The sequence below is a fragment of the Lepidochelys kempii genome, chromosome 7 (genome assembly GCF_965140265.1).
Source record: "Lepidochelys kempii isolate rLepKem1 chromosome 7, rLepKem1.hap2, whole genome shotgun sequence".
Classification (NCBI taxonomy): domain Eukaryota; kingdom Metazoa; phylum Chordata; order Testudines; family Cheloniidae; genus Lepidochelys; species Lepidochelys kempii.
The window spans coordinates 83293412-83320078 of record NC_133262.1 but is presented as its reverse complement, the minus strand read 5'-3'; the positions used below and the strand labels follow the sequence as shown (position 1 = coordinate 83320078).

At 44.5% G+C, this 26667-nt stretch overlaps 1 protein-coding gene across 1 annotated transcript in view; it reads left to right on the top strand.

Moving 5' to 3' along the window:
• The window catches only part of CHST3 (carbohydrate sulfotransferase 3), a 45955-nt gene extending 21158 nt beyond the window's left edge, over positions 1–24797 (top strand). The window contains exons 2-3 of the mRNA XM_073353538.1: positions 15113–15403; positions 16520–24797. Coding sequence (XP_073209639.1) covers positions 15267–15403; positions 16520–17762 — 1380 coding nt within the window. The 5' untranslated portion in view covers positions 15113–15266 and the 3' untranslated portion in view covers positions 17763–24797. The remainder of the gene's footprint in view (positions 1–15112; positions 15404–16519) is intronic.
• The last annotated feature ends 1870 nt before the right edge of the window (positions 24798–26667 follow it).

The window sequence follows — 26667 nt, the reverse complement described above, 5'->3', positions numbered from 1 at the left end:
CTGGTGCAGATATCTGTGATTATGGGTTTGAAATTCATTTTCTTTAAATACTCTCCCATATACACTTAGAATGCCCATAAAACAGTGAATTCTCTGCCAAAAAATGCATTTGCAGCAATATCCTCCACAAGCAAACAAAAAAGTACCATAAACACAGTCACAGTAAATTTGATTATTTATTTGAGCAACTATTTGCAAAAAATGCTTTTGTATTTGCTCAGCTCAACTAATGTGATGCTCCCCACTCTGCCCTTTGGCCTGCCCACCCAACCCTACATGGGAAAGACAGAAGGAATAAAGCACAGTGCACTTTTGCCCTGTCTTCTTGACTGCATTGAGCTCCTTAACTCCACAATGAGCTATTTTTATTTTTAATAACGTAATGGAAGGGAAAACAACATTTCTCTCACGACAAAAAAATCAGAGGCTCAGAAGAGATTTTTAAGCCTTACTACATTTAGGAGCAAAAATGGAGTTGAGGGGATATTTAGAGGGGTTTTATATATTTTATTTCTTTTTTAGTTGCTCAGATATTCTGACAAGCTCTGTCATCACTCCACACTGAGCAGAACACTGAAAGTTTTACTGTCTGGCTGAAACTGACTGGTGGCAACCCTAGGGTCTAGTAAGCCAAAAGGCAGCTGTCCCAAACACACATTCCCTCTGAACGGTTTGCTGACAAATTAAACTAACAAAAGCTTTAAATATATAAACTGATGCATGATTCTTTCACTACTGATCGCTACAAAGGTAAAGCAACCAAAATTTCAGAAACTAAGTGGCAGACATGCACTGAGCTTCTCAATAGGCTGCTTTATACACATGGAGCCAGGAAGTGGAAGCACTCGAACAACCTTTGGATCCAGTTGTGTTCAATTGACTAGTATGACCCAAAGTGAAATAACTGTGTATAGTTGTTTCTACTGCTGCTCTTAAATGAAGTGTTTCTTGAAAGGGCCATGTATCATACTTGGCCAAGATTTGTGGATTTATTATTGGGTAGTTGTGCTGTAGTCTTACATTTGAAAACTATAATGTGATTTCCATAAATCATGTGGGTGTATGGCGATCCTGTGCCTATATCGGGTGCCTATATACTAAGAATTAGAGCCACAAGGGCAGATTTGCACTTCAAACAAAAGTAATTGAATTAATGGGCTTTTACCACCAATGGAAATAGTTCCTTTGTCCGTGATAGTATAAAACTTTGCACACATATACACATCTTTGTCAAATCTGCAAAGCTCCCAGAATATCTCCAAAACACGTGTGTATAAAGCTAAATATATTTGTGCCAAGCTCATTCCATTAACTGAAATACACTGAACCCAGTTGTAGCTCTGATGCACAGCAAAAATCCTGAATTGTTCCCATGCATTGCAATGTGTAAAACTACAGTTGCGGTACACGGATCCTCCACTTATAGCAGTTTTGTTTTTACACTAATCTGAGCATAATATAAGCAAGCAACTCCCTCTGATCCAACTGATATTCAAAAGTCTGTATGTAAATGTAAACTTTAAACCCAGTAACAACCATCTGGGCAGTTCAGGTAGTTACAGAATACCCATCAGTCAATTTTCCCAAAGGTTACAAAATACATTGTGTGCACCACTCCTTTCTTTGGAACAGCCAGACTTTCCATGGCATTAGAGCATCAGTTCACGATGACGCTGATTCATTGATTGATTTTGCGCCTTTCAGTCACGAGTGACAGCTATTGAAAGAGAAACAGAAACCAAGGAATGGGCTGGGAATCCAAGGGGTCAATTCTCCTTTCACCTGCACCAGTGACTTGAGTGGAGTTATGCCTGTTTTACACTGGCACAAGAAGAGAATGGTTTTGGAACTGGATAGAAAGACAGTTACTTGGCTCTGCTTCCACAGGATATTATGCCTTGTGCATAGAACTGGACAGTGATGGGAAAAGGATGGGGCGAAACTTGTTGGACCAGGTGGGAAAAAATGTCCACAAAAATAGTTATTTGCCTTCCCCTAAGTTATTTAATAGACATTCCTTTTGCACAATGGAAAACAAATGCTTTACCAGGCATCACACATCTGGTTTGAGAAAAGTTGCCTCTCAGAAGGGGTAACTTCTTATCTCACTTGCCATGCAAATCTTTTTCTTTTGACTAAAAGGCAGACTGACTATTATGATGTGAATTTTCTTATGTTACAAAGGGCTTTTCCACCACTGACTTTATTTTGAGAGGAAAGCAACTATGTGTTTTTGTTTGGTTCTGCTTACCATCCTCAGGTTTCTGTTTACTTCTTCATTACTGAATGGGGGCCTGTTCCTGCTTTCTATTCAGTCCAGTGGGAAATCTCCCATTGACTTCACTCATGCTGAACTGAGGCTCTGACACAGTAAATCCTCATGTCTGTCTTTGAAGGTTCTCCTGCAGAGAACAAGGAACCTCCACTGTTCTGGAGAATTGCAATTGGTGAATTAATCTTTGTTCTTTCTCCAGCAGCTCAAAACATATCTGTCTTTCTGTTGCCTTTTTTGTGACCTTAAAAAACTATCGCTGTCTTCTAGGAATAACTCTTTTGCACCCGTCCCTAACCTAAGGGCATGTCTTCACTACCAACGTTAAAGTGCTGCTGTGGCAGTCGCGGCACCAGACTGTCAGTCGCAGCGGTAAAAAAACAACCCCCATGAGGGTAGTAGCTCACCAGTGCTGGGAGCTGCGCTGGTGAGCTTTACAGTGCTGAAACTTGTAGCGCTCGGGGAGGGGGGGGGTGTTTTTTCACACCCCAGAGCGAGACAGTTTCAGCGCTGTAAAGTGGCAGTGTGGACAAGGCCTGAGTCAGTTTTCGCTCTCTTCTTACATCCCTCTCCATCTGACCCTTTGCTCTTCGTTCTCTGCATTGTTTTCTTTCTCTGTTGTTTCTCCTTCACAGCAGGAAGGGTGAATAGCGAGCGACAGCTGATATACAACACCAGAAATGTATTTTTTGGCTTTAAGACCAAGTACAAGAATTTTCTGGCCTGATGCAATGTCTAGTAGAGTTTTTTAGTTCACATTCTGCTGCAGGACACAGTCAAACAATAACTACCAGACAGGCTTGTTCCTTCCCCTACTAGACAAAGGGAATAACTTCTCTCCAACTGCACTGTTTCATCAGTGGTGACCATATAAACCACAGGGTAAAGCTCAAATCATCGGAACCTTGAGATTAAATTGAAGCCACGTGTTATATTCAGTTTGTGTATGTAACCTTGTTTATGATATTTTGGGGCAAACAAAAAACAGACACAAAGTAAAATGTAATTTGTTTTTTATTTAGAGAAGTTAAGGGAAGATTTTCAAACATGTAACGGGAGCGCAAATCCAATTACAAATCATTGGGACTTAAGCACCTAAGGGAGTTAGGAGCACTAGAAAATCCCACCATTTATATAATATGGTATCTTAGCGTATTTATACTTATTTGCTCATCTACACATCTTTCCCCTCTCCTCTCCCCAATCTGTCCTCCCCCTCTTGAGAAAAAGTGCTAAATCTGGAGATATTCAAAGATGTTTTATAAAAACTAACACTGCACCCATATATAGCACTTTTAATATCAGCAATCCCAAAGCACTTTACAAACCAGAAACAAAGCATCAGTGAACTCCACCTGCCTCTGGGGTGGGAGGGGATATTTTACTGCTGCAGAGTGATTGAAATTAGTAACTATTAATATCCGTAGGAAAGACCTGTTGCTTGGGACATTTGAAACTAGACTGAACAGAGCACTACAAGTACAGCAGGGAGAAATCCTGCCTTAGAAAAGGATGAAATAGATGGTCTTTCCCATTTCTAGAATTTCTGATTCTCATGTAGAATACTGTTCAGAACTACATGATGTGCTAATTATGACATCCTTTTCTGTAACAATTTGTTGCTCTGTTGCAGTTTGTGACATCAAGCTGCAAGAGTGTCACTTAAATCTACTTAGATATAGATACTAATAGATATAGATTTCATGGGGTTTTGTAGTAATAGAAACTGGACTCTGTAAATAACTTCTTGGATATGTGTTAGATTGTCACAGTGAATGATTTTACTGTGTATTGCTGAAGTCCTGCCTGATAAATCAGTTCCTCATTATTTTGCAACAATTGCTATTTTGCTTCACGCGTCATCTTGATTGTTAGCTGAGACTTAGCTTTGTCCCACCTGGCAGCAGCTGCTGTATCCTGGCATTTCATCTGCATCTCTTCAAAACGGTCAGATTGTGATACAGAGAAGCATGGTTAATCAGGGGAGTACAGAGATACAGTATCTCCTTCTGGGCATGTTGGGGGAGATACATTGGTGGAGTGGTGAAAAGGAACTGGAAAATCTGTGTGCAGACTCCTCCCAGAAAGGGAAAGTTATAGTTCAGGGTTATTGGAGGAGCAACGTGAACAGAGCTGAATGAACATGGAAAATGAATCTCCTCTGACCATAGCAGAGGATAGCTATTGAAGTGAGCTGTAGCTCACAAAAGCTTATGTTCAAATAAATTTGTTAGTCTCTAAGGTGCCACAAGTACTCCTGTTCTTTTTGCGAATACAGACTAACACGGCTGCTCCTTTGAAACCTGTTGAATTGTGGGGTCCCTGGCTAGGACAATGAAAAGACACTTGGGATTCTCAGAGTCAACGCTGGAATTTGCTTATTTGGGGAGCACAGGAATTCTGGGCAAATAACTGCTGACAGAACTGGGAATTTTTTCAGCTGCCACTCCTCTCTGACTCCAAATATTTTAAGATACAGTCAGAGGAACAAGGGCCTGTCTGGTCACTCACCCTTGACTTTCTCTTTTTCCTGGGAGAAAAGCTGTTTGGAGGCACATCCTCAAGCAGAGCATCAAATTGAACTGCAGATCATGTTGCTTTGTGAGCCACTGCAGACATTTAACGATCCATAGTAAAGCTCATAAACAGAAATAGGACTTTTAAAAGGAGGCCTGTGGTGAGACAGAGGTCAGGGAGGCTGCTTGTCTGTGAAACCCTGCCCTGGAACAACAGACCAGGCCAGAAGGATGTGGGGGTAGAGAGGCTAGTCCAATTTAAAAGCTTTGGCAAGGTGAGGGGTAGCTGATTTCCTCACGATGTATTCTCTGCTCTCTGGAGCTCAGTACTTCACTTCCAACTTGCAAACGTTGCAGCTAATCACAGCTATTGCTTTCCCAAACTGAGTAAGATATTTGTTATCTCTCTGATTGTGAAGGAGACCTGAGTTTGGAATTAATCTTCTAGCCATGGCACTTTTTATATGTTACCTGGGTTAGACTTTTTATAGGCTACCCACGTTAGACATGTTCCGGCAAGATTGTGAATGGAAAGAAGCAAAACACTCTTGCTGGTTTGTTTTTTGTTCCGTCCTTAGAGCTGTTCCTCTGAAGCAAAGCAGAAGGCCAGAGTTAATTAAAATCAAACTCACCATGAACAATCTGTCTCACCTTAAATTTGTCCTCATTTCAACCCTGGCACATGGGCACTAGCCCCTCTACGTGCATTAGAGGGAAATTGAGTCTCCATGTTCATTCAGTCCTGGTGTTCTCCCCAGCCCCCACTGGTGGGGATTTGATCTTTACCCTAACATATCCCTGAACTTCTCATACTACAACCAAGCCACTGTCCTCTGAGCCTTTCCCCACCTCTCTCTGTCACAAAACACTTCTCTCTGAAACTCAGCACAGTCAAGGCAAACAGGGACTGTCACGCTTTTCTAGTCTTTTTGGTTGATCTCTTGCAATAAGCTGTTTACCAGGTCAGTGTTAGGATAAAGGAAGGACAATATTTTTATTGATTCATTAGATATTTTGAGTGAACCTGGAGAGTATTGAAAAAGGGGATGCATTCATGAGAGAGAGAGAGATGGGGCACTAGGGAAACTTGCTCTCTATTTTTCTGTGATAAATGGCGGAACACAGGGCAACACAGAGCATGTTGTACGAGTGAAGATCTGAAATAAGAAACGTAACAATTGAGTCTCTCTCTTTTGCTTTTTAAATGACTTTGTATTCATGGCTGTTGTGTGTAACATTGTCTCTGAGACACAAGACAGTGCAAAGCGAAGCAAGTCGCCAAAAGAGACTGCTGAATTTGATGTCTCTGTGCTACTTCCTAGATGTTTGTTCTAGGGCCAGGCTGTGTCATGTTACCAAAAGCAAAAGCTCAGCCCAGGAGAGGGAGTACCAGCACAATGTACAGGACATGTGTGAGCATAATTAGTAAGGAGGGACTATGCACTGTATGGTGAAGATTGCAAATGTGATGTTCATTGTCAGCGTGAAAACGATAATGAAGGGATTAAAAGACAAAAGACCTCTTTCTAGACAGTTCAGGACGTTTGACACATCCTCTTAAGAGCTTTACTCTCCTGTAAAAGTTCCTATTTTAGAGATGGAATTATACCCATTATGCTTGTGATTCCAAATAGTGGGTTTTGACTTCATTGTGGATTTCATCTGGGTTTGTTTGGCCTTTTCCTCAGGAACACCTGGAATTCATTTAAAATTCATGCACAAAACTGTTACTGCAACATTAAGGTTGAGATCTTAGTAGCACAATAGCCAGCGTAGTCAGAGCCATGGTTTTCACAGAAAGTGGAACTCTGCATCCTTGCTTATGTTCTATACAACAGGCTCTTTCACTACTGAAGTTGGTTATGTCATCAGTCACAGGCCGGGTGACTAGTTGGAAAGCTAAAAGTTGGTTCTCATTGAAAGTCATGCTTAGCAGAATACAGAGGAGCCTCTAGGCTAACACCCCGTTCTTTTTTTGTTTTTTAAATAAATACCTTTATTTTAGATTGAAAATGAATTTCCCAGCCCTATCTCTGCTTGATGGTTGAGGCAGAGGCTGGAATAATACAGTTCTGATTATACCTGGGGCAGGAGATCAGAGTAGCATCCAGGAGGGGAAAGGCAGCGTCCGGCCTCTGATGACAACCAGTGTCTGGTGTGGGAAGAGGCAGACAAGGCTGCTTTAAACATTAGCAATTTCAGCCTAAAGATAAGTTTCTGAGAAAGTTGTCGGTGACTGGAAAGATGGGATTTAGAATGGAAGTGCCATTGCACTCATAACTATAGCACAGCTCCTGAGATGCTGTAATAGCAAGTGTAGCATTCACTTACTAGCTGTAGCAGAAATAACTATGCATTAGTAATCAGGTGCCTTGCTCCAGAATTTCAGTCACTTACAAGCAGACCCTTCAGCTTTTAAGTAAACCAGCCTTGGCACTATCTCAGCCCACGTTCAGCCCTTACTGAAAAGGGCTATAGAATGTAATAGGCATAAAAATCAATAATGCAATATAGACGTTAATAGAGAACAATATTCTTCCCATAGGTTTTTAAACCATCTTGTATAACATTTTATAGCAGGGATGTAATTCTCTGTTAAATTCTATCAGATTAATAGAGAGTGATAAACTTTCTGTAGGTTTGGGAATAAATTCCTGATGAGTGTTACCAAAAACAGTGTGCAGCAGTTTACAGAATCCAAGCGGACGGAAAAATGTCTTCATTATAGAGAAGGTGCTACCAGCCTCCTTGCCATTTTAATTCATATATAGTTCATTTGAAAAAATAATTGAAATGAAATTATTTAAACCTCACAGAATCATAGCTGAAATGGTTAGAAGGAATTTCTTTTATTATCTACTGCAACCCCCTGCCTCAGAACATATATAAGGGTTTTTTTTCCTTCCTCTGCAGCATAGGGTGTAGGCCACTTGCAGGTTTAATCAAGTGTAAATGGTGGATTTGCTATAACTTGAAGTCTTTAAACCATGATTTGAGGACTTCAGTAACTCAGTCAGAGGTTGTGGGTCTATTACAGGAGTGGATGGGTGAGGTTCTGTGGCCGGTGATGTGCAGGTCAGATCATGAATAGTCCCTTCTGACCTTAAAGTCTATGAATATGTGTCATTTTCTCCAACAAACATATCTAACTTATTTAAAGATAGCTAGTGATTGACTCTCTTAGGCAAACTGTTCCACTCTCTGGCCCTGACATACTGACTCCTTTTCTTTTGGTTTTAAATACTGAGTGTGTGATTCTCAGTTGCTCTGTGCAGGCATTTACAGCAGTGCAAAGGTGGGTGCAAAATACCGACCATTCCAATATGACAACATTTTATATCCACTTTTCATTTATGTGGCACTGGTGTGAACAACTGCACAAGATGCAGGGCAATGGAGAATCAAGCCAAAAAAAGAAAAGAAAAAAAATCTAGGTGAAGTTTGCCCCCAGTACATACAGAGGGGCAAATGGTTTTTCCATGTACTGTCCATAATTATTTTATTAATTATTTATGGAGTAGAAAAGGGGAATAAAAATACTATGTGAAAAACAGTACCAAATAAAATGTACTGTGAGATTTTGAATCCATCTATACCCCTCCTCCACCATAACCAAAGCTGCTGCAGAAAACTAAGTGCCTTTGCTCTTAGACATTACTCAAATAGAAACATTTCCTGTGACTGAGGTTTCTCATTACAGCCACACAATCTGAGAAACTGACAGAAATCTTTCAGAGTAGCAGCCATGTTAGTCTGTATTCGCAAAAAGAAAAGGAGTACTTGTGGCACCTTAGAGACTAACAAATTTATTCGAGCATAAGCTTTCGTGAGCTACAGCTCACTTCATCCGATGCAACACGCTGTAACCAGAGTGATCACTTAAGGTGAGCTATTACCAGCAGGAGAGTGGGGGCGGGGGAACCTTTTGTAGTGATAATCAAGGTGGGCCATTTCCAGCAGTTGAGAAGAACGTCTGAGGAACAGTGGCGGGGGGGGGGGGGAATAAACATGGGGAAATAGTTTTACTTTGTGTAATGACCCATTCACTCCCAGTCTCTATTCAAGCCTAAGTTAATTGTATCCCGTTTGCAAATTAATTCCAATTCAGCAGTCTCTCATTGGAGTCTGTTTTTGACGTTTTTTTGTTGAAGAATTGCCATTTTTAGGTCTGTAATCAAGTGACCAGAGAGATTGAAGTGTTTTCCAACTGGTTTTTGAATGTTCTAATTCTTGACGTCTGATTTGTGTCCATTTATTCTTTTACGTAGAGACTGTCCAGTTTGACCAATGTACATGGCAGAGGGGCATTGCTGGCACATGATGTCATATATCACATTCGTAGATGTGCAGGTGAACGAGCCTCTGATAGTGTGGCTGATGTGATTAGGCCCTATGATGGTGTCCCCTGAATAGATATGTGGACACAGCTGGCAACGGGCTTTGTTGCAAGGATAGGTTCCTGGGTTAGTGGTTCTGTTGTGTGGTGTGTGGTTGCTGGTGAGTATTTGCTTCAGGTTGGGGGGGCTGTCTGTAAGCAAGGACTGGCCTGTCTCCCAAGATCTGTGAGAGTGATGGGTCATCCTTCAGGATAGGTTGTAGATCCTTGATGATGCGTTGGAGAGGTTTTAGTTGGGCGCTGAAGATGACAGCTAGTGGCATTCTGTTATTTTCTTTGTCGGGCCTGTCCTGTAGTAGGTAACTTCTGGGCACTCTTTTGGCTCTGTCAATCTGTTTCTTCACTTCAGCAGGTGGGTATTGTAAGAATGCTTGATAGAGATCTTGTAGGTGTTTGTCTCTGTCTGAGGGGTTGGAGCAAATGCGGTTGTATCGTAGAGCTTGGCTGTAGACAATGGATCGTGTGGTGTGGTCTGGATGAAAACTGGAGTCATGTAGGTAGGAATAGCAGTCAGTAGGTTTCTGGTATAGGGTGGTGTTTATTTGACCATCGCTTATTAGCACCGTAGTGTCCAGAAAGTGGATCTCTTGTGTGGACTGGTCCAGGCTGAGGTTGATAGTGGGATGGAAATTGTTGAAATCATGGTGGAATTCCTCAAGGGCTTCTTTTCCATGGGTCCAGATAATGAAGATGTCATCAGTGTAGCGCAAGTAGAGTAGGGGCATTAGAGGACGAGAGCTGAGGAAGCGTTGTTCTAAATCAGCCATAAAAATGTTGGCATACTGTGGGGCCATGCGGGTACCCATAGCAGTGCCGCTGATTTGAAGGTATACATAAATCTATAGCACTCTGTGTGTGGGAGGGGGAGGAGGGAGCAGTGCTCTAACTAGTGGGGAATTGAAAGAGTGTTGCTGGCAGACAGTTTGTACTGTGGAAACAGGCACCCATATATAAATAAAAAGAAACAAAATGATTTTCAAAGACCAACAGCAAAACAAAAGTTTTTGTGACACTAATTGCAGGGGCCTCCCTGTTCTTGTGCAGTTGTGTAGCAGGACAAAGCAGAGTCTCTACAAAGCAGCGTGTGTGATCTTCCCAGGTATCAGTTTCGTAATCTCCTCTGTAGGGACAATGACACAAATGCACATTTCTGGGCTGTGCTTTTCACAAGTCTCTCCTGCTCTCACCTAATGGAGAGAGACTGAGTGCAAATAACAAATCAGACACCCCCAAACAAAAGCCAAGGAGAAAATGCCCCAGGCTGCTCTACGTTGGTTTGGTGACTGAGATTCTCACTTTAACTGTCCTGTGTTCACACTGACAGGCAATGTACAAGCAAAGACAAAAGGAGGGTGGATTAAATCTGCAAGCACACATCAGAGAACTGCAAAGTTCCACAGTATGCATCCGATGAAGTGAGCTGTAGCTCACGAAAGCTTATGCTCAAATAAATTGGTTAGTCTCTAAGGTGCCACAAGTACTCCTTTTCTTTTTGCAAAGAAACTGTAATTTAGGTGTCAGAGTAGCAGCTGTGTTAGTCTGTATTCGCAAAAAGAAAAGGAGTACTTGTGGCACCTTAGAGACTAACAAATCTATTTGAGCATAAGCTTTCGTGAGCTACAGGATGCGATGAAATGAGCTGTAGCTCACAAAAGCTTATGCTCAAATAGATTTGTTAGTCTCTAAGGTGCCACAAGTACTCCTTTCTGTAATTTAGGTGCCAGTTTTAAAGAGAGCAGCAGTGTGTTTTATTGATGTAGGAGAATCATGTCTATAAATTGTAATTGCCCTTAACTATCCATATAGGAATTTACATGCCCTCATCCCTGTAATATTTGAGCACCTCACAGACATCAACGAATGTAACCTCCCAATGCCATTGTAACACAGGGAGGTATTATCCCCATTTATTGTTAAACTGAGGCATAGAGTGATTACGTTACTTACTCAGGTCATGTAGGAAGTCTGTGGGAAAGCAAGGAACTGAATTTTGATCTCCTGCATTCCAGTCCCATGCCTTAATCACAAGACTATCTTTACTCCTTCTTCCTCTCCTTCTAATAAGGATACTTTGCACCTACATCATGTAGTGCCTTTCATCTTCAAAGTGGTTTACAGATATAGTGTAATCTAAAAGCTCCTTTGTGGTAGCTAAGAATTATTATCCCCATTTTATAGTGGAGAAAACGGAGGCAGCAAGGTTAAGTGACTTGCCCATGGTAACAAATGGAATCATTGTTAGAGCCAAGATTAACATTCAGAAGTTCCTGGTTCCCTGTCAAATGGCCTAGCACAGGACAACACTGCACTGCAAAGATTTAACTGCTATTCATGTCAGTGGCAAGACTCCCTTTCATTTAAATGCGGGGTTGACTAAGGCATATGAGAGACTGGACAGTTCACAGCTTGCCTGGATATTTGCCTTTTGTAAATGTGACAATACCATTAGGAACATTTGGGGAACAGCATAATCTCTGGGCATAAGAAAATATTAGATGGCTTCCACATAATTAAAATGGAAAAACACTGTATAACTATTGTTATATTCATATCACCAAAACAAGAAGCTGCTGTTAGTTAAGAAAAAGTCCCCTTTAAATCTGCTAAGCACATAGCTGTGACTTGCAAGATAAACAAGTGTTGGGCCTACCCTACAATATGCCTTGTCCCCAGAGGATGAACATGCTGCGTCCGCAGCCTGTGTGTGTGTAACTTTTCAAGAAGTACTTTTAATCCAAAGCAGGAACCATGTACTGTGTAACTTCATACTTGTGATCATATGGATCTGTAGCTTGGAATCACAACTGGAGCTGCGCACACATTTGTACTGAAACCCGTTAAACCCAAGCCAAATCTGCCAAGTATGGGGGTTTCATTACTAAACCAGTACTTGGTCCAGCGTTCACTGAAAAGTTTGCTGCGTCTCACAGACCTCTTGGTGAGCCTAGGCAGAGTGAAGCCATAGAAAAGGTCTCTGAAGTCTTGGCAACAGAGAAAAGTCATACGCAGCTCTTCAAAACAGTATGCATTTGGACACGTGTATGAATTACAGCCCCTGTGCAGGTTTCAGAGTAACAGCCATGTTAGTCTGTAGCAACAAAGCATTTTTAAATGATCACTTAAAAACCCAACCCTGTCTATACAACAGGCAAAGAACTGGTGAAATTTCTTGGGAAATGAGAATGCTGTTTGTGTTATAGGAAATCAAGTGGGAAGGATTGGAGAACAGAAAACTTTGATTCTCCACACTGTTTCCTTTTAATAGCTGAAAATCTGTAAAACTCCCTCTCAAAAATATCTTGCCCCCAGGCTGGGGCTTGAGCATAAAACAACGGCATCAGGCTGGAATGGTGACTAATGTAACAGGAATTCCATTTGCACCAAGCACTTTCAGGTGCTCTCTCTTTCCCAGGGCTAGTCCTGACAGGCAAGTGTGAAAGGAACAGGGCCTTTACTCAGACACACAATTTGTTGGATCTGGAACTGTTCCAACAAATCAGAATGAGTAAAGGCTGTTGTCCATTGGCAGAATGAAGGAGAACAGGGCTGCCTTCTTTGCCTGTTCCATTCTGGAATTCCCCTTTTGTGTCATCCTGCCCCCCTTCTCCAGCCCCTCATTGGTGGTTCACAAGGAAGCCTATAGGGCACAGCAAATGAACAGCTGGAGAGGTGGAAAGCTGTGCTCCTAAAATGTAGGTGGTTGTATTCAGTTCTGGGAACTGAGACTCTGATGGGGGCAGGGGAGGGATGCTGCCAGAGGGGAAGTGCAGCAAGGGGTCTCTTCCAGAAGATTTATTTTGGGAACGGAGATATGAGGGGCAGAGGTTGGTGGAGGCTCTCAACAGCTGTTCCTCCCAAGCAGGATGGAGGCTATAAAGAGAAGGAGGCCCCTCGCGTTTTTATTGCTCTCATTGTTAGTTGAAATTTTGTTCATCCAGCAGAAGGGAATTGTTTACAGGCCCTTAACACCAACTCTCCAGATGTTGAGAGCAGCAGATGTTTTCATGGTTGTTGGAGCAGTTCTCTCCAGGGACTAAACAGAGTAGTATGTTTCCAAAACATCAAGTCCTGACATTTTTGATTCACTTATAATTAGGGAATCCCCCTCCCCACCTTCCTCTCTTACCACAGTATGATAGTCATCAGGTGACAGGAAGCATTATCGGTGCACTGCAATGCTGTCTCTGCTTCCCCATAGCTGAGGCCCAGAGATGCTTTTCCTTTCCCTGACCTCTGCTTTCTATCTGTCTATGTGAGATGTGTAGACTACTTCAACCAATCCATCCCTGCAATTCAGTGAAGGTACAGCAAGGGTTATTTGGCCCCTTGCTTTTAAGGTCTGTGCTTAGAGAAAGGCCAGTCCCTAGAGGGAAAAGATGAGGATCCCCTACAGCTGCATTTGATAAATGCCCAACTGCGAAAGTAAAGTAAATCCACTGGGAACAAGCATTACAGTTGCCCTGGAAGCACTTTATGTTTCTCAGGAAAGGTGTCATGGCTAGAGGCACTGCATAGGCCCAGTAGTACAAGCTGTCACTCATGGGTTGGCCAAGGTGCCTCAAACCTGACCTGAAAGGCCTGTGTTCAGGCCTGAGAGAGTGGCCATGGGGGGTGAATTATTCAGAATCCTTGGCTTCTCATAGACTATCAGAGTTGGAAGGGACCTCAGGAGATCATCTAGTCCAACCCCCTGCTCAAAGCAGGCACAATCCCCAATTTTTTTTTCCCCAGATCCCTAAATGGCCCCCTCAAGGATTGAACTCACAACCCTGGGTTTAGCAGGCCAATGCTCAAACCACTGAGCTATCCCTGCTGAGACTGTCCGGAAGTGTGCTACTTAGTGCAAGCTGTGTTTGGGGGGGGTCTGCATCGAAAACCCACCCTCACTGATGGGATACTGCCAGTTGTTATCCAGAAAAGCTAAGCAGCTGCGCTGGTGCCATGATTTCTGACATTACTGACCTGATCCAAATTTGCCCCCAGGCGGATCCTCAGTCACCTGGGCCAGCTAGTCCTACTTCTATTTAAAACTACTGAGAAACAGTCAGGGCAGGAGAGATGAAAGTGAGGACAAGAGCTCTAACAGCTAAAGGCTGTATCTTGGAATTGACAGCTTCATGCCAGGCAAAGCTTCTAGAGATAGTGAATATGAATCCTGTGCCCCTCTTGACTATCTAAAGTGTATTATATTTTATCATTATGCCTAAGCACTAACCATTTGCTTACCGCTCTACAAGACACAGAAGATGACATGTTGGCCTGATTCTGACCTCACCCCCGTTCACTGACGTCAGTGGAATTGCTCCTGATTTACACAAGTGTAAGATCAGAATCAAGCCCACAGTTGCTGTCCTGAGGAGCACACAGTCTACTGTAAACAGAGAGGCACAACATTAGGGATGCTTTACTGCCTTGGGGAGGGGTGTGAGACTATTTTTGACTGCAGTGGGTAGCATTTGTGGGCTTGGCAGGAGTGAGTTTTGATTTAAATTGAGAATTGCCAATTATTATCATCAGTGTTACTTGAAATCCTATTCTTACAGTGCAATGGGATCCTGATCAGGCCCGTGATATAGAGCCCTGCTCTCTCGCTCTTAAATTCCCGAGAAAGTAAAGAGATGCTTTATTGACTCTCTGAGTCAGCAGTGGGTGAGAGGGAGGAAAAGTGCTTTCTGTTTGTGTGGTGCAGTCCTATTAAAGCCTCTGAGCATATACTGGAGAAAATATCACACTGATTGGGGGAGGGGGGGTCAATCTCGATGGAGATTTCCCTGGGCCGGCATTTTGTGTAACTCTTGAAATTCAACTAAAGCATCCACCATATGAAAGGTGCTGACCCTGCAATAGAAGTTCTTAAATTGTTTTTATTCAGGCAACCCAGATTCTCATTCCCAGCACTAACACTTCCCCTTTTCTCTCTCTGTGCAGGGCAAGGGTGTCACCTGCCTGATCAGGAAGTATTAAAACTGGATGATGCCTTCTAGATAGCTGCAGAGCACTAGGAGCTGGGGAGGTGCTCCTTTATTCTCCTTGGAGGGGGAGAGACTTTGAGGCAAAACCTTGGACTCCCCAGTCTCTCCCCATGGATAAAGGACACACTTTACCCCAGGATATCCGGGACCTGCGGCACTGCCTGAGAATGAAGAGCAAGTATGCTATTCTCCTGGTGTTTGTTGTAGCTCTTGTCATTATTGAGAAGGAAAACAACATCATATCAAGGTAGGAAAAAAGGGAGAGCAAGCTCTTGCTATACTGGGAGGGGATTTCTCTTCATCCTTGATGTAGCCTTCACCTCACCTTTCTGCAGCCAGCCTTCCAGCCATTTACAACTAGATACACTTCTCTCTCCTGGAATGTGAAGCCCATTAATGCCTATCACCTTCTTTCCATTACAATCTCAGTCAGTCACTACAACTGCCCACAGTGAAAGGCCTTCTTCCCAGCAGTGCTTCGCATTGGTTCCTCCAGGTCTTTCCCCACTTTCAGTAAAGACAAATACACTGGAGATGGGCATCATAGAAGATCATAGCCAGGTAGACTATGGCAAGTGAGGAGGTGCCAGAGTGTCTAGCTGAAGCGACCAACTTGCCCATACTGAGGGAATGAGGAGGGTTTTTATTTAGGCTGTGTTTACACTTAAAATGCTACCGTGGCACACCTGCAGTGGTGCAGCTGTAGCAGCATTTCAGTGCAGACACTCACTATAGTGACAGGAGCGTTCTCCCTTCATTCCAGTTAATCCATGTCCCTGAGAGGCAGTAGCTAGGTCAATGGAAGACTTTTTCTGGCCACAGTGCTGTCTATACTGTGTTAGGTCAGCTTAACTACATCTCTCAGAGGTGTGGATTTTTCTCACCCGGGAGAGATGTTGCTATGCCGATGTAAGTTTCCAGTGTAGACCTGCCCTAGGGCTTTTCTTTTTTAAAAGCTGATAAATGTTAGCAGTTGAGAAAACGAAGGATGAATAGAGGGGACGTATGCTGTGCAAACTTCCTTTAAGCAGTTACACCAAAAGTACCTCAGTCCTGACCTGCAGCATGTCCTGCTGTTCTACTCTTGGGTTCCCTTACAGCTCTGCCACTGCCCATTAATCCCGACCTGCAGCTCGTACTGCTACTCCAAAACTGTACCTCTCCTGAAGAGCCTGCCAGTTGTGCCAGTCTGTGTTGGCTTTGCAGTATGGACAGAGGGGCACAAGAGAGTAAATTGAAACTAATGAACACGTTAGGCCTCAGGTGAAATAAGATGAATTCAGGTGCTTAGAGGTGAAAATCTAAATGTCCCCCTTTTTAACCACTGCCTTATTGTTTGTGGTTTTGTTCTCTTTGTTGGTAGGGTATCAGACAAGCTGAAGCAAGCCCCACAATCTCTGATGGAGGTCAACAGCACAGACCCTGGCCTAGTGCTGTCAGAAAATGGGTCCCTCTTGTCCCTCAGCGAGCTGGACTCTGCCTTCTCTCAACTCAAGAGCCGGCTTCAGAATGTCACCCTGCAGCTGGGAGGGACCAGGGAGCCTGCTGTAGCTCAGGGATCCCGGAGACATGTGCTCCTGATGGCCACCACCCGCACAGGTTCCTCCTTCGTGGGAGAGTTCTTCAACCAACAGGGCAACATTTTCTATCTCTTCGAGCCACTGTGGCACATAGAGAGGACAGTGTCATTCGAGCCAGGCGGAGCAAATGCAGTGGGGTCGGCCCTCGTCTACCGAGATGTCTTGAAGCAGCTGTTCCTCTGTGACCTCTACATCCTGGAGAACTTCATCACCCCACTCCCTGATGACCACCTGACCCCGTATATGTTCCGGCGGGGCTCAAGCCGCTCCCTGTGCGAGGACCCCGTTTGCACTCCTTTCGTCAAGAAGGTCTTTGAGAAGTACCATTGCAAAAACCGCCGCTGTGGCCCCCTCAACATGACCCTCGCTGCAGAAGCCTGCCTGCACAAGAATCACGTGGCACTCAAGACAGTGCGAATTCGGCAGCTGGAGTTCTTACGACCCCTGGTCGAAGACCCTCGTCTAGACATGAGGATCATCCAGCTGGTGCGGGACCCCCGGGCGGTGCTGGCCTCTCGCATTGTGGCCTTCTCAGGCAAATATGAAACCTGGAAAAAATGGGCTTCAGAAGGAGCAGCTCCCCTCAACGAGGATGAGGTGCAGAGGCTGCGGGGGAACTGCGAGAGCATCCGCCTCTCCGCTGAACTTGGCCTGAGGCAGCCAGCGTGGCTGCGGGGCCGCTACATGCTGATCCGCTATGAGGATATTGCCAGGTCACCCCTCCAAAACGCCAAGGAGATGTACAAGTTTGCTGGCATCAGCCTCACCCAACAGGTGGAGGACTGGATCCAGAAGAACACCCAGGCACCTCAGGACAGCAGTGGCATCTACTCCACCCAGAAGAACTCCTCAGAGCAGTTCGAGAAGTGGCGCTTCAGCATCCCCTTCAAGTTGGCCCAGGTGGTGCAGAGCGTCTGCGGCCCAGCCATGCATCTGTTTGGCTACAAGCTGGCCAGCGACCAAGAGACCCTCACAAACAGATCCATCAGTTTGCTAGAGGAAAGGAGGGCCTTCTGGATCACGTAAGATCCCTCATTGCTGGGTTTCCATATGGAAACATACGGTTAGACTGAAAAAAGAAAAACCTGAGCACAAGAACAGTTGGGGAAGCAGGAAAAGGGCAAGTGGAAAGGGGCCACTATCCCTTGCTGACACGTATCACATCCTCGTTTATAAGGCTTGTGTTTGCCATGCACTCCTCATCCTAGCGAGGTGCTTTCTGATTCTCCGTGGACAGCAGGGGGAACGCAGTAATATCCAGGAGCTCTGGCTCGTCTAGATGGATTATAACGTGGCCACCCTTTGAAACTAAATGGAGCTCAGAAGCTGGCAGTGGGGAGAACCAAAGCAATAGGTACTAGCTTCCATACCTCACCTCTTAGCTTTCTTCTCTGCACAAGCGCCACCCTTCTTTCAAAGGGCATTTCTGCACTAAACATCCAAAGAGAGAATTGTATGTTTTAAAAATATTCGTACACTTTAAAATCCCTCATCTCGCCGAGCATGAGCGAGGAGGTGAGAGGAGCCGAGGGTTGCACTGATACTGCCTTGGGCAAACTTAAACACCTCGCTAAGCTGTGTTTGGTTGGGTTGACGGAACTGTCAGAAAGGGACTTGATTGGGGTTTGTTGCCAAGAAACCTCTTAGTAAATCCCCAGGGAGAGGAGTCGGGGGAACTCTCTTCTCCCATCCTGACTGCTGCCGCCTTACGCTGACAAACACTCATGCCTAGGACACTTTGTGCATATCTACGGACCTTTAAATATACCAACAGCCTGTTAAACCTTGAGAGATGTGACTGAGTCATACAAGAGTGAGCACACTCCCTCAGACCATGCTCTCAGAAGAGCAAAATGCCAGGACATCGGGAAAACATGTAGCAGAGCCAGCAAACAGCTACACCATGATCACTGGCACTGGTGCAGCATTTTCCACCTCAGCTGCTTGTTATCAAGTGCACCAAAACCAGCAGCTGAGAGATGGCAGGGAGACAATGAAAACATTATTTAAGAGAGAGAGAGAGAAAGTGAAAGCAACGCTTTCTATCCCTGGGGATTCAACTGGTCTCCTTCCAAGGTGCCATCAGCTGTTTTGTCTTCCACCACCACCACAGAGGCTGGGTTCCTCAATGATCATTTGCTGGTGTCTAGAGATCGATACTGAAAGATTTCTTGGCTGGGGGCGGCAGGGTGTTTCTGTAATTGTATTTATATTTTGTCCTTGCTATTGTTTGTATATCTTTGGAAGTGCTGGTTGGAGGCTGCCAGCAATTCTCCTGCCCAAAACAGAGGGAAATAGTTTGTACCAATTAGCTTTTTGTGGTAGGAGAGTGGGGAGAAGAGAGACTGGGATGCAGGCAAGTAGGAACTCCTCCAAAATTAGGCAATAGGAATAGTTTCCATAACAGAAAGAGATGGTCTCAGATTGCAGCAGACGAATTCCTAGCCTGTTTCACTCCTTGTCCAGTCCACAGTTAGGTTTGGTTTTTGCTTCCTGGAGTTTGATCTCTTCCTGGGGCAACCCGGAAACTACTGCAGAAGAAGTCTTCAGACTCCTTTTCAGCCCCATAATTATTCTGATGCCCCCATTGAGTCCCCTCATCCTTAAATACATCCTCAGGGAAGAAACATGGAACAAGATCTGAGCTGGAAGTGATTTTTTTTTTTAAAGTAATTTTTCAAGGGGCAGCATCAGGGTTTTGTTTTAAATCACATTTAAAGGGATACTGTCAACACACAAACTTCTCTCTGAATTTATCTTTACTTCCTATTGTCACAAATGATTCAAATTTAGAGAGATTGCAAGAGACATTTCTCTGTTTTTCAGTGTGTTTACCTTGTGCATTTATCAATACTTTAGGCAGTCAGTTTCATCCGTGGTCGGATTCACTTCCTAATCTCATGCACTAGCATGAGAGAATATCAGAATTCTCATGCACAAGGGTGGGGGCGGGCACAGCTGGGCAGGGGAGCAGTCCCCCTAATCTCCCATGGATCCATGGACATGGCCTAGGAGCACTGGTAAACTGGAACTGGACAGCAGGTAGACGGAGTAAGCTGCTGCTGACATGGGTGATCAGCATAGGGGAGACGCTAATGCAGGACGGGGATCCAGGCACATCCCGTTTATGGCCATTGTTGTGCCAGAGCACACCCCTGTTTGAGCAACCGATATGAAATCGGCAAGAGAAAGAAAAACATGCAAAAATAAATGCAGGGTAATGGCTGAAATTCTCAGTCCTCAGTGTACTTTAACATAGTGTATGCCCCTAACCTTCACCCATGTAAAAGAAGAAAAAATGGACAGTGTCCCTGTCACAGGGAGAGCTAGGTGGCACCTCCTCCTGGTCACTTTGGGGGAACAGCTCTGTCCAACTCCGGTGCCCCCTTCCACTGCTCACTGCATGCCCTGCTGTCTCTCACTCTCTGACTCAAGGGGCTCTGTTTTTGTGGTTTGGCCCTTCGGCCAGATCACTATAGTCCTCCCCTTCCAGGGTAACAAAATAAATCTCCAAAAACAGCTGTCTAGAGCTCCTCTCCAGTGCTTCCGTGCTGCTTCCAAGTGGCTGGTAGGAGAACCCAGGCCTGCTCTCTACACTGGGTTCCAGCCCAGGAACCCTGTAACAAGCAGCCATGGTCTGCATGGTCCTACCCCTTGCTGCTGTTTTCCCTGGGCTTCTTCCCACCTAGCTCTCTCGGGCTTCCTTTCCCCACAACTCCTCTGGGGTTAACCATTGTTTTAGGGTTAGAACCCTGGTGCTTATTCTCCCTCTTGGGTTTTCATCTCCCCTCCTCTCTGCTCCCAGAGAGAAACCTCAGACAGTCTCCCTGCAGTCCCGTTGGGCAGCAAACTTCCTGGCTTTATAATTTAGCCTACTCCAGCCCAGCTGAGTCTCTTGTTCAGTTAAGCCTGGCTTTCCCTCCAGGTACAGCCAGGTACCCTAATTGGTCCCTCAGTCCTACATTAACCCTTTCAGGGCCTGTGTGGAGTACACACCACATCACAGTTCTCTTTTTAAAAAAAGCAACAATCCACATCTCCCTCCCAGGGTTACTAACAACACCTTATATTGTTAAACTAAAATAGTTTTTTAAAGATATGAATTTATTTTACACTGGTTACGCAGTTTGTCCAAACTGTGATGCAGAAAGTAACCAGGGAAAACAGACCAGGCAGCAGGGGTGCTGGAACAATTTTTATAATGGGGCTGCTGAAAGCCATTGAACCAAACTGTAAATGATGGAAACCTCTTCAAGCCAGGAGGTGCAGCAGCACCCCCAGTTCCAGCACCTATGCCAGGCAGTTTCACTTGTCAGCTCCCTTGTACTAGCACAATTCTGCAACGTTTGGGTTGCAGATATTGCAAAGAGAATGTTGCTACAAAAAGGTGGAAACTGTTTCCAATGGAGTTTAAAAATAATCATGAAAACATTGACTAATAGCAGGTTTTGTAAAAAAATAAAAATAAAAAAATTTCTATCCCTAAATTTTGGGCCTAAACTACCCTTACATCTTTACAGTTTTTCAAGGAATTACTTATGGCTAAATGAAGCTTAGAGAAGTGAAAAGAAATTAACAAATACATGCTTCAGTGGGGGATTTTCTGTGTATGCCCTTGCAACTCACATGTGGAGTTGTTTGTGAAACCCAAACTCTGCACCCACTGAAGAGCACATTGAAATTACTATCTATAGGTATATAAACCATAAAGGGCAAATATACAACAGCTTCCTCCTTCAAACTCACAGACCCTCTGGTGCACACAATCAGTTTTGACTTCTCTTTCTTTAATATTCACAATCTGTCCTCTAACTGCCACATCTTCTATTATAATTTGTTTATCTTTGGAGAGGTAGCAGACTTAGGCTTCAATTCAGGAAAGCACTTAAGCATGGCATAACTTTAAGCACACCTTAATAATAAGCATGGGCATAAGAGCTGGCCTGAATAGAGGTGCTTTCCAGAAAAAGGGCCTTAATGCATTCTGGAGCATTTCTTCAATATACTCAAGACAACAAGAGCTATAGGTACAGCATAAGGGGCCCTATTTGCAGTTGCCCTCTACCTTGTGTCATCATTTGCATCAGTATAAAGTGGCTGTAAAAGGTCCCCAAAACAAAATGGTTATGATTTACGCAATATGACCACCCAGTGGACCTGAGCCAAGGCCCATTTAAGTCAATGGAAAGACTCCCACTGACTTTGGCAGGTTTGGATCAGCACCAAGGTGCAGGGTAGCCATGAATCAGATCCACACCACTTCTTGATCAAACTTACTTTGCCAGCTCCAGGAGGGAGCCCCCAGTGGAAACGGTCCTCGTGCAGTCGGTAGGAGAGAGTGTGTTTACTTGGAGCTCCAACCAGCACTTTGGTTCTGATGAAATGAGGCATTATTATTGCTATTGTTTGTTTTGTTTGTGCTTTCCAAAAGTTTATTTTTATTTTTATTTTTTTTTGTTTACAAGGGCTGCAATCTGGCAGGAAAGAGGCTGCCACTTCCTGCAACATGTAGAACTGTTCAGAGAATGGAGGGTTTAATATTGTAAACTGCAAAGGGAATTTATTTATTTATTATATGAAAAAGAGGGGAAATATTTTATTAGCAGGGAGTCTGAGCTACACCCAAAAACAGGCAGACAAGAAATATCCCAAGAAATGGAAAAAAGGTAAACAATTAAACTCAGAGCAGCACAGTTACGATTTCAAACAAAATGCTGTTGTTTTGAGATGTCTGTTTTCTTAACACCCAGAAACAAACAAAAATCACACTTCTGTCTCAAAACGACTATCTGCTATTGTTACAAGTTAACACCTACACACTCTAACTGAACCGGATTAGGTTCACTGTTCCCTGTTATTGGGGGAGTCAGGGGGCTTCACACAGCAACAGGAGGGAGGAAAATAGCTCTTATTTTTTAAGGAAAGCATGGTTGAAAAAAAATCTCAAAAATTGGCGAACTCAGGCTGTGTAAGACATGAAACTATTTGTAGCACTTTTAAAATGACAGCCTTTCAAATGGCCCATTTCACAAGCTGAGAGCTTGTTGACACTGCGTTATGTCGGTATACGTTGCTCAGGGGTGTGAATAAGCCACCCCCCGCATGACGTAACTTCCACTGACCTAAGCGCCGGTGCGGACAGCACTGGGTCGACATAGGTGCCACCCCTTGTGGAGAGGGTTTTATTGTGCTGACGGGAGAGCATCTTCACCAGACACGCTACAGCGACACAGCTGCATCAACTGTAGCGTTCTAGTGTAGACTAGCCCTGAGACACACAATGAATCCCAGACAGGACAAAGGCTTTGGATATAATTTTATGGCCTGGGAAAACACAGAAATGCACAGGAAGTGAAAGGATACATGCCTCAGTGGCATAAAAGAGTGGCTGTTGGCCTCTGGGGAGCCCATCTGGAATCAGACCTGTGCATAATGAGAAGTAAATATGGGGGTTTATCCATTCCCCCCCCCCCCCACAGGTGGGAGCTGATACCAGGTCCTCTCATCCTAAGAGATGGGGAGGAAGGTTGCAATAGAGCTGAGGTTTGGTAGATGAATGTGGGATATATGACTAGATATGGAAGGCCAAATCCTGCCATGATTTACACCTATTGCAATCCCACTTGACTTCAGTGGTTCTTAAATCCGGGTAGGATTTGGCCTAGGGACAGGAATTCTGTCTCATTGCAGGAGCAGTCCCTCAGGGCCGGGCTGAATTCATTAGCAGCTCATGGGAATCACGCTGGATGGCTGTCTTCTCTGTACATAGCCCTAGGATAGACAGAGGGAGTCAGTTCTCTGCTCAGCCAGTCACTTGACCTTCCCAAGCACAAGAGAGTCATTCACCAGTTATTTGTTTATTTAAAGGTTTTTTCTCTCTCACTCCATGAACATATCTTCAGGCTGGGGGAGAGAGACAGTTTCTGACCTTGGCACATAAAAGGACTATTCCTCTGTGTTCCACTTATTAGATATGGAAAGGGAAGTTTCTAACACCACATTCTTTCTCTGCTGTGTTCCATAGAGCTACACATTCTCTCCCCTTCTCTGTCCTATAGGACAGGGACCAGGCTCAGATGCTAGAAGAAAGCACTGCATGCAGCCAGCCTGTCATACTCTCCTGAACCCCAGCTCCCTTGCCCTACTGCAGCATTGCAACCTCCAGCTATCAGGCTAGTTCATGGGGGGAGGGCCCTTCACTCACTAACATTTCGGGTGGGGAGAGGCATGGAGAAAGAGAAGGAGCTGGCAGCAGGGTCTGAATGGAGCCTTTGACTTGCTGCTATGCTGCGCATCACCCCAGCAGGGCAGCGAGAGGAAGGCTCACAACTGCCATCTGTGCTCCTAAGGCTGTAAAATGGAGAGCTGCTTTGTTACTTCAGCTGTTTTCTTCCTTCCCTTCTTCCTCCTCTCATCCGTCTTGGCTTTTCAACTCAAAGGGAGGAATCTCGGGCGCCTGGCCCTCTCCAATGGCTGACATCACACAGCCCAAGAGAGCGGTTCCATGTGTTTAAATCAGAACGCCTTCCTCTGGGAAAGCAGACGTAACTTTAGCGGCAGGGGCTGTCAACATTGTGGGGAGGAATCCAAGGGGACAGGAGGCAAGGGAGGGTCAGACAGGGCATCAGACAGGCTTCAAAGGGAAATGCACTGGGATGGGGTTCCTTGGGCAGCTGGAAGCGTACACCTAAGGGAGTCCAGCATCCCTCGTTTATTTATCTCCATGCAAAGAACTCTGTGCTGCCACCTAGGGATTTTTACCAAACTAACAGCTAAACCAATGTCCAGCTGTTTTCTTCCTGGCCCTGTGTCGAGGGTTTAGCTTAAAGGCCTGCCTGGCTCCATAGCAGTGATGTTACACAGGGTTTGTTACACTCCCGGAGCCACTGTGGTCTGTCAGCCGCTGGAAGCGCTGACATACACATCCTCTGAGGAGAGTACTCAGTACTTTAGTTTGAATCTTCTGTGCACAGAAATGAATGTGAACCCTGTAACCGGTTAGAAGATGGTTGACTTGACTTATTTAATTAAAAACACAATGGAGCAGAATCCAAAAAGGCATCTCCTGTGTCTGGTGTTTATTCACTTGTTATTTTTGGCAGCGGGAGAAGTGTAGACATTCACAGCAGCAGCTGGTAAGAGTCTCTGTGTAACATGGTCCCCTGGGGCAGTGACTTGCTCTCCTTATCCGTGTAGCAATAGCAACGGTGCTCAGAGTCAACACATTGGAAGACACTTGGGAAAATAAGATCTGGAGATGAAAACAGAAACTGCTCTGCTGACAAAAATTTAAACACGAGCTAGTCGTCCTCCTCAACCCCAGTGGTACTGAGCACTCAACTGCCATTCACTCAAATGGAAGTTGCAGGTGCTCATTTCCAGTCAGGAGAGCTGTGCGGCAGCTGTTTAGCAAACCTTGGTAGCAGAGCTGTGTGCACAAGAGCTGGTGCTATCTCCAATACTGCAGAGTTGGAGAGAAAAGTTGGTTTCAAATCCATCAGAAATATAGAGAGGAATGTTACCACCCATCAAAGGGAAAAGAAAAGGCTAAAATGAATATGGGAAATATCATCTTCAGGTACCCAAGAGAACTTTACAAATCAGAGAGAATCATTGGGCTCCACCCTGTTTCTTTTCCTCACCCATAATCAAGCATCTATGGTGGGACTAGCTGCAGCTCAGAGGCAGTGGGAGGAAGGCAGCCTGGGTTATTCTGGGTAATTGATGGGATGGAGACAGCCACTCGCTCTGTCTCACTTTGCTCAGGGCCTTGCATACCTATGGCCAGCCCTGGAACCAGTGAAGGAAGATGCTGCAGTGAAGTGTTGGAACCTAACCATCCCAGCAAGCATCTAGCTCACACCTGGTCAACTGTTGAGAATGGGCCACATCTACCATGATTGAATTGGCCTTGTTAGCACTACAAAAAGTAATTTTCCCTCTGTTGATATTCACCCCTTCTTGTCAATTGTTGGAATGGGGCACATCCACCCGAACTGAATTGGCTCCGTTAGCACTGATCCCCCCCACTCAGTGATGCAACTCCCATCTTTTCACCTTTTCAGGTATTTATACCTGCCTACTGTATTTTCCATTCCATGCATCTGATGAAGTGGGTTCTAGCCCATAAAAGCTTATGCCCAAATAAATTTGTTAGTCTCTAAGGTGCCACAAGGACTCCTCGTTGTTAGGGGTCAGCAGAAAGAGTAACAAGGGCTCTTGCCTCCAGCGTACTTTGTCCTCACCTCATGAATGCAACAGCAAACACAATAGAAATGGACCTGTTTTTTGGAGAAAGGGTGATTTTGCCCAGAGAATGGGAAAATTTACATGTTCCTGTCTTTCCATTGCTAAAATAGCTACTTTACAAACATTGTCAATAAAATTCAGCCACAAGGAGACACCAGTGAAAGTGTTTGTGCCAAACTTTGTGAAACAACAATTGTGAATTTCACACAGACCTATTAATGAGCTTGTATACAAATGCTCGTAAAGAGTATACATTTCAAAATGGCTGGACACAGGCTCCAAATAGTAAACAGGTCCCCTGGAGGTGTAATCTTTTAATAGCTAGTAAAAGACTTGCTAAATGCAGCCCTGCAGTTTATTGAGAGAACAGGCAGGTAGTAAAAGCTCAGCAGGACAAGGTTTACCCGAGTGCTCAGAGCTTGGAGAAGAAAGGACGAGCAGGTCTCATTCACTGGCACAGGTGGACAAGGGATGGCTATGGATGGCTGTACTCCTTGAAAGATAAAGTAGGTATGGACTTGCTCGTTTGTTCAGGTGCATGCATGCCTGTTTGTGTCTGTCTTTGTATGAAAGTGTATGTATGTGTCTGTGAACATGTATGCGCAGCTGCAGGCAGATGTATGTCAGTATGTGCGTCTGCAAATATGCAAATCCAGGGTCGTGTGTATGTGCATGCCCATAA